Genomic DNA, 8,845 nt, shown 5'->3' on the forward strand with positions numbered 1-8,845 from the left:
TAGTACAGGATTTATATAGTGTTGACAGTTTACACAGCACTTTACAAAATAAGGGCAGACTGTACAATTACAATACAGTACAATCAGAGTCTAATGTGAGTTCTGGAATTGTAATACCAGCTGACTGTCCCCTTGCTTTGGTGAAAGGAATCCATCCATTCTGTTCAGCACCCATAGACCGATCGGAAGGGGACCAAAAAACGACATGCATTTGGTCCCCTGGTGGGGTCAACAAGGTTTTTCACTTTGCTGTGACACTTCTTTAAGCTCTAATACATTTCTAGCTGTGGATCAAGCAACCACCTTTCAGTCACTGAAGAAAATAATCAACTCTGCAATAATGAAATGCTTTCAAGACAGAAAACCTTAGTTCAGTGCTGTAGGAGTTTAATGAGTTCTGACAATCACAGATTTACAAAAAAAAGGAGCTTTGTTTTTGTGGATGTTACACAGCAGGAGTAATCTCCCAATGACACTGCATACAACTACTACCCATCATTCCACAGTTATTGCTCTGATCATATTTACATCATTGTTCTATACTGTATCACATCTTCAGGTTTTCTCATTACCACAACTCCCTTACGGCATTTGCTAAATCTGACAAAATTTGAGTTGTGAATGGTCAGCCTAAATGAAAACCCACATTTACTACTGAAACAATATAGCCACTATGATAGGCACATTGGGGTTGCTTTACTAAAGGCATAACAACTGTTTACTTAAGGCCCCTTTCACACATGTCCGTTCCGCCAGTTTTTCTCAGCGGGGATCAATCTGCCGATCCCCGCTGAGCAGGCGGATGACAGCTCCATCTCCGTTCTGTGTGGAGACGGGAGGTGTCCGATCTCCGTTGAGCAGGCGGATAAGAGCTCCATCTCCGTTCTGTGTGGAGACGGGAGGTGTCCGATCCCCGCTGCTCTCTATGGGGGAAATGGATGAGAACAGAACACCTGTCCGTTCTCATCCCATCCGCCAGACGGATGGAAAATAGGGTTTCCATCCATCCGGATTTGACGGACAGGATCGGATGTCAGAGGTCATGTCTCTGCTGACATCTGCTGCCCCATAGAGATGCATGGTGCATTCCTTCAGATCCACCTGAAAAACTGACAGGCAGATCTGAACGGACCCGTATGTGTGAAAGGGGCCTAAAGTGATTGTAAAGTCTTGTTTTGTTTAAAAGAAATAACAAACATGTTATACTTCCCTCCTCTGCAGTTGGTTTTGCACAGAGCAGCCCGGATCCTCCTCTTCTCGGGTCCATCATTCCTGCTCCTGACCCCTCCTTCCTATCAAGTGACCCCACAGCAAGCAGCTTGCTATGGGGGCACCAGAGTGGAGCTGCAGCTCCGCGTGTCCATTCAGACACAGAACTACCGGTCAGCCCCACCCCTCTCTCTCCTGTTTGGCTTACTGACTTAGATTGACAGACAGCCAATCTCAGCCAATATCTCAGGATCAGGCTGTATCTCAGCCAATCAGGAGGGAGAGTCCCAGGATGGCCGAGGGACTCATGGACATCACTGGACAGAGAGGGGGCACAGGTAAGTATTAGGGGGTGCTGAGGGGGCTGCTACACACAGAAGGCTTTTTATCCTAATGTATAGAAGGAAGTTAAAAAAAAACATTCCTAGCTTACACATTCATAAGTGTGTGTAATATATATCTATATTCTTTTCTAGCAAATCAACGCCACTTAGGAGCCCTACAACAGCATCTGACGTTTCTTCCTGACAAAGATTTTTCTGATTACTGATAGAGTAAATAACCAATGCTGACACTTCTCTGCCCGCCAGAAGTACCTGTAACCTGCAACTGATGTCCAAAGTGCGTTCTGCATTCAGATAAAGGGTCAATGAGCAACTGTACCTATGTTATAGAGACACAGTATACAGTAAATGTCTAAAACACAAGAATTTACACCTGATAGTGTTTAGGGCAGAGAGTGCCCATGAAACCCTGAGATTGTCTAAAAAGCCTTGACCCTTACTAAAAATTGGGAGCGTGCAAGCATGAGCTCAAGCCACAAATTTAAGAGGGCTTATGGTGACATGTATTTTTTCCAAATGCTACATTTTTTATTCACATGCAAAATTCCATGTGTTAGAATGGCAAACATGAAACGCTGCTTTTGACTTGCTTTGCCTGCAGTGTAAACACACCTCTAATGGGACAAGCCGTGTCCAAAAACCACACACAACACAAACAGGTCAAATGCCGCCTCTGAAGCCAATAGGATTATGCTGAACTGTGTTCCAAACACATGTCAAGGGGCCTTACTTTCCTTCGTTTGACAGCGAATACAGAAAATCATTCAGCAAAACACAAATCGATTTCAAAACCAGCATTTCATACACAAAAGAAGAGTATTGTGGTCTATTCTGGCAGCTTCCAGCATTTCACCTGTTGCTGAACTGATTGTCAATGATATTTAGCTACTGAATGATGTATTACAGGGCAAAATGTAGAATTTAGCTCATCAAGAAGCTACTGAACATTAGCAAAGATGAAATCGAAAAAGCTGAACATTTTCAAAAAAACAGTCACTATTATATTGCATTATTCTACAACGTACCCGCTAATACACAATGCATGCAGCTTTTCTCCCATTTATAAACCAGCCACAGATTACAGCTGCCCCACAGTGCCCCAAGTCAGCACTATTTTGGAATAAATTATTTTAAAATGATAAACAAATAGCCAACGAATTAAACCTTGTAGCTGACAACAGTAGAATCTAGAACAGTGAGGAATGATCCAATGTGCTTCTGTAGATACTGGAAAAGGACGCTTCTTTATCACACATGGACAACAGTTATACTGCAATCTATAGGATGACCCCGCAGTGTCCTGTCATCAGTGTAACCTACAGAATGAGCCCGCAGTGTCCCGTCATCAGTGCAATCTATAGGATGACCCCGCAGTGTCCCGTCATCAGTGCAATCTATAGGATGACCCCGCAGTGTCCCGTCATCAGTGCAATCTATAGGATGACCCCGCAGTGTCCCGTCATCAGTGCAATCTATAGGATGACCCCGCAGTGTCCCGTCATCAGTGCAATCTATAGGATGACCCCGCAGTGTCCCCGTCATCAGTGCAATCTATAGATGACCCCGCAGTGTCCTGTCAGTGCAATCTATAGGATGACCCCGCAGTGTCCCGTCATCAGTGCAATCTATAGGATGACCCCGCAGTGTCCCGTCATCAGTGCAATCTATAGGATGACCCAGCAGTGTCCCGTCATCAGTGCAATCTATAGGATGACCCAGCAGTGTCCCGTCATCAGTGCAATCTATAGGATGACCCCGCAGTGTCCCGTCAGTGCAATCTATAGGATGACCCAGCAGTGTCCCGTCATCAGTGCAATCTATAGGATGACCCAGCAGTGTCCTGTCATCAGTGCAATCTATAGGATGACCCAGCAGTGTCCCGTCAGTGCAATCTATAGGATGACCCCGCAGTGTCCCGTCAGTGCAATCTATAGGATGACCCAGCAGTGTCCCGTCATCAGTGCAATCTATAGGATGACCCAGCAGTGTCCCGTCATCAGTGCAATCTATAGGATGACCCAGCAGTGTCCTGTCATCAGTGCAATCTATAGGATGACCCAGCAGTGTCCTGTCAGTGCAATCTATAGGATGACCCCGCAGTGTCCCGTCATCAGTGCAATCTATAGGATGACCCCGCAGTGTCCCGTCATCAGTGCAATCTATAGGATGACCCCGCAGTGTCCCGTCATCAGTGCAATCTATAGGATGACCCAGCAGTGTCCCGTCATCAGTGCAATCTATAGGATGACCCCGCAGTGTCCTGTCAGTGCAATCTATAGGATGACCCAGCAGTGTCCCGTCATCAGTGCAATCTATAGGATGACCCCGCAGTGTCCTGTCATCAGTGCAATCTATAGGATGACCCCACAGTGTCCTGTCAGTGCAATCTATAGGATGACCCCGCAGTGTCCTGTCATCAGTGCAATCTATAGGATGACCCCGCAGTGTCCTGTCATCAGTGCAATCTATAGGATGACCCCGCAGTGTCCTGTCATCAGTGCAATCTATAGGATGACCCCGCAGTGTCCTGTCATCAGTGCAACCTACAGAATGAGCCCGCAGTGTCCTGACATCAGTGCAATCTATAGATGACCCAGCAATGTCCTGTCGCCCCCCTGTGCCATGCTTTGCCCACCCATTGCTGCCAGCTCCCCAGCACTTGCCATGCTCCTGAGCTCCCATGTGACACCCAGTCCCATACAGAAGAATTGTCCCTCTCAGTTGAGGTGGCTGATGGTCTTACCGGTAGGTCCACACTGACATCGGTCCCGTCCAGCAGCTGCACTTTACAGGTCAGCACCGACTTGCTGTCCCCTGCGGCGGGGATGTGGACTGTGCCTCCTCCGCTGACCACAGGGTGGTTGAGATAAGTGGGGTGAGAATAGAACCCCCCAGGAGGAGAAGTGACCGGAGCTGCTGCCCTCATCCCCGCGGCTCCGCCATCTCTCTCATCCCGGCCAGCACGAATCCCTCCTCTCCCAGCGTGCCGCTGCATCGACCGCCGGCCAAAGGTCCTCCGCAGGAACCGCAGCATCATCGTCCCCTCACCTCTCCCTCCGCCCTAGAACCTCCTCTTCCTGGGTGATAAAACTGAGGGCACCTCACAGCCGGCACCATGGACACAGGTGTGTCCTTCCAGGAAACTTTCCTCTTCTAGTCCCGGCCACACATCTCTTCTTATTCCTCAGGCAGCCATTCCCCCTCCTCCACTAATAACACACCTGAGAGCCCCCCGGGAAATGGCCGCCCCGTCCTTCTCTCACTTCGGGTTCCCGTCTCCTCTCCAGCTGAAGTGGAATGACACAGAGCCGGGTTTGTTTGCTTTCTCCCCCTCCCTCCTTCCCTCAGCTCTTCTCCTCCTTCTCTTCTTCCTCCTCCTCCCTCTACACTACTTTGGCTCCTCTCCCAGTCTCTCTATTGACGAGGCTGCAGCAGCAGCAGGTGTTTTAACCCCTTCCCCTCCACTTCCTGCTCCAGGGAAAGAAAGGTAAGGCGCGGGGAGGACGGGGGTCACGTGGTCCACGCCGAGTCCACAGTGGGGAAGTCGCTGTCAGTCAAAGACAATAGCAGAGAGCTGACAGATCTGATAGAGGAGAGGGCACTGGGAGGACTTTAATTATAGGCTGACGATCACCTAGGGATGGTATCAAACGGCATTTATAGCTAGCAACTCCCTACATGACCTGTTGTTGTATATTGTGGCTGTTTCTTCTACAGCTTTATCTTACCTTTACCGGAATAAACTGCCTCTATGGGTGAGGGGAGTCTGTAGATAAAACCAAACTTTGTGTAGGCTGCCTATGTACAGTACTGTGCAAAAGTTTTAGGCAGGTGTGAAGAAATGCTGTCAATTGAAAATTCTTTGAAAAATCTATGTGTAGAAAGTTTCCAGGCCTGTGGCCTGATATGGGTCTGCCATTGTTACCGGTTACCTCTCCAGCCCATGTGAGCTGCGACCCTGGGTGTGAGAACTGACACCATAGGTGTGCCAGGTGTGCCCAGGCACACCTTAATCACCCTGTGCAGCACAGATTCCCCCCCCCCCTCTGCCCTGGCTCCCCTCCCTCTTACCCCCACAGCTCTGCCGGCTTCCCTCCTCTCCTCTCCAGCCCATGTGAGCTGCGACCCTGGGTGTGAGAACTGACACCATAGGTGTGCCAGGTGTGCCCAGGCACACCTTAATCACCCTGTGCAGCACAGATTCCCCCCCCCCCCCCTCTGCCCTGGCTCCCCTCCCTCTTACCCCCACCGCTCTGCCGGCTTCCCTCCTCTCCTCTCCAGCCCATGTGAGCTGTGACCCTGGGTGTGAGAACTGACACCATAGGTGTGCCCGGTGTGCCCAGGCACACCTTAATCACCCTGTGCAGCACAGATTCCCCCCCTCTGCCCTGGCTCCCCTCCCTCTTACCCCCACAGCTCTGCCGGCTTCCCTCCTCTCCTCTCCAGCCCATGTGAGCTGTGACCCTGGGTGTGAGAACTGACACCATAGGTGTGCCAGGTGTGCCCAGGCACACCTTAATCACCCTGTGCAGCACAGATTCCCCCCCTCTGCCCTGGCTCCCCTCCCTCTTACCCCCACAGCTCTGCCGGCTTCCCTCCTTTCCTCTCCAGCCCATGTGAGCTGTGACCCTGGGTGTGAGAACTGACACCATAGGTGTGCCCAGGCACACCTTAATCACCCTGTGCAGCACAGATACCCCCCCCCCCTCTGCCCTGGCTCCCCTCCCTCTTACCCCCACAGCTCTGCCGGCTTCCCTCCTTTCCTCTCCAGCCGGCTGTTGCTGTGGGTATATATTTTAGGATGAGTGGGGAAAGGGGCCGGTAAATATATAATTTGCCAGCCCCCTCCCTTTCTGAATGAACATCATAAGTGATCGGTAGTGTGTGTTTGAGCTTTGGTGTGCACACCCAAATGCAGGGGTGTCAAACTCCATTTAATTGTGGGCCGCATCAGCATTATGGTTGTCCTCAAAGGGCCGGTTATGTCTGTAGGATTAGATGTCCAGAGCACCTCATGTCCTGGGGGGGCAAAGAGGAGCCTTTCTACAGCTGCACAGAGGAGTGCAGGATCTGGCAAAGGAGTTCTGTCCTCTCTGTTGTCGACTACAGAGACAAGGTGGGGGAAGAGACAAGGGGGGTGCTGCAGCTTCAGGAGAGGTGCGAGGGCCACATGAAATGGCCTGGGGGGCCGCATTCGGCCCGCGGGCCTTGTGTTTGACACCTGTGCCCTAATGCATTAGGCTGCGCACACCTATGACTGACACATTGACAACTCGGCTTTTTTGTTTTGTGGTTTTATTGTAGATAAGGGGATGGGAGAAGGGAATGAGTGGGATACTCCCAAGGCTCAACTAAATACACTTGGGACTTTATCCAGGAAAAATGTCTGTTATGCCAGGCGACGCCAGCCAACGCTCACTGACTCTCAGAACACACTGTAACTTGATAGAAGTGCTGAATCCTTGACTTTAAGAGCCGGTTCACACTACCACGACCAGAAAGTCGCCCCGTGACTTGTAGAGACTTGTTTAGAGACTTGGAAGAGATATGGGCACTACTTTGAAGAGACAGGCGACTTTGTCTGTGGGGAATGCCTGGCTAATCTCTTTCTTCTTCCTGGAAAGTGTGATAACAAGTCGCTTCAATTAAGATAAGGAGGCGACTCCCATTGAAGTATATGGGACAGTCGGATCACAGGTTGCCTCAAAGTAGTACAGGACCCTTTTCTGAAGTCGGAGCGACTTCAGTAGTGCCAATTAAGACGGCACTGATTGATTAACATTGCTTTTGTTATGTCAAGCGACCTGGGGCTACAAAAGTCGCCTCACAAGTCGTGCTAGTGTGAATGGGCTCTAAGTCCAGAAGATCCAGGACTGTGGATTATAGAACTACTGACACTGCAGTACTGCAAAGTCACTGACTACTCCCCCCCCCCCCCCCCCCAGCCCTGCACTGGCTTGAGGTAGTTTGTTGTAGGTTCCTGTATGGCTGAAACTCTCAACTGACACTCTGTACAATTCAGGGCCCAAACTGCAGGTGCCTCTTGTAACCTTGAACTCTTCAAGGTTCACTGACTCTGTACCCCCTCAGTAACTTCAGGGTCCTCAACCTAGGTATCTCCTTTCCTCAGCTAGCTGATACTGGATCCTAGAACCTCTTCTGGAGTGGCCCCCTCTGACTCTAGGCAGACCCCCAGGGGCAATCCTCAGTACTCACGACCTGTGTAGGCTTTCCTTGGACTGGACCCCTCTCTCTCTCCGCAGGCTCTCGGCACACCGGATCCCCCTCAGCTCAACTCAGCTCTCTCTGGATTTCCAGGCGACACCCCGAGACATCCACCTTCCTCAGACAGGAGGAGAGACAGCCGTTCTCTCCCTTCTGGGACTCTGCTTCTGCCAAAGACACCGAGTCATGCGCCCCCTTCAGACTTATACCCTCCCCCAGAATCCTCTGCGGCAGAATCTGCCTCTTGGGGTAGATACAAGCCTGAATGTGTCTCTGATTGGGTTTCCTCCACGGCCCTATCAGAAGCTTCCAATAGAGCCAGTGGGGAGACTCCCCTTCTCAGAGGACACACTTGAGAGCCGTGACAACCTTCCTGACAGAAAGAAACATGGCCCTGCTGTTAAGCAGACAAGGCCTACTATGCATTTACCTAGCACCTACCTGTAGGGTGCTACATATGTTTTAGAGTCCTTTCTCACTGAGGCGCTCGAAAACTTACCATAAAAAGCTGATCGTTTTGCAGCACTTTTCAGGCATTAGTGGTGTGCTTTTTTGAAGGACCCCTGACTCAAAAATGTCTTCAAGAACCATTTTGAGGCGCTTTTCAATGATATCATTTTGCCCCCTGTACAAATCATTAGTAAAACCTCATCTGGAATATGCAGTTCAGTTTTGGGCACCACCATGGGCTTCCACAGAACTTTTTTCAAGGGGGGGGGGGCATAATTTTAAGGTCACCCATGCTCCACCCCTTTTTAACAGTGTCATGAAGGGGAGGGGCTTAGTCATTACACCTATTTTGTCAGATGTATTTCTGACATCAGTGAGGAATCCTTGGCCCCGCCTGCTGCAGGCAACTGTCAGACGGGGAGAGGAGAGAGTGGACAGGTCATGTGAGCGGCGCTCGGCCCTCTGAAAAATGGTAAAGAACGGCTTCTTTTTTTAAAACAAACAGACACACAGGCACACAGGAATATTAAACAGACCAGACAAGATGGTATAAAGTGGCTTAATAACCACTTAAAAGGGGAAGTTGAGATTCCAGGGGGGCATTTGCCCCCCCCTTG

General features: G+C 50.2%; 1 protein-coding gene across 2 annotated transcripts in view; it reads right to left on the reverse strand.

The window, feature by feature from the left end:
* EPB41L4B (erythrocyte membrane protein band 4.1 like 4B) overlaps positions 1-4,655 on the reverse strand; it is an 839,761-nt gene extending 835,106 nt beyond the window's left edge. For both annotated transcript variants that reach the window (XM_082258285.1, XM_082258286.1), the window contains exon 1: positions 4,297-4,655. In XM_082258285.1, coding sequence (XP_082114411.1) covers positions 4,297-4,590 — 294 coding nt within the window. In that variant the 5' untranslated portion in view covers positions 4,591-4,655. The remainder of the gene's footprint in view (positions 1-4,296) is intronic.
* Positions 4,656-8,845: the final 4,190 nt, after the last annotated feature.

Source organism: Pelophylax lessonae, assembly GCF_965119305.1.
Source record: "Pelophylax lessonae genome assembly, chromosome: 5".
NCBI lineage: Eukaryota > Metazoa > Chordata > Amphibia > Anura > Ranidae > Pelophylax > Pelophylax lessonae.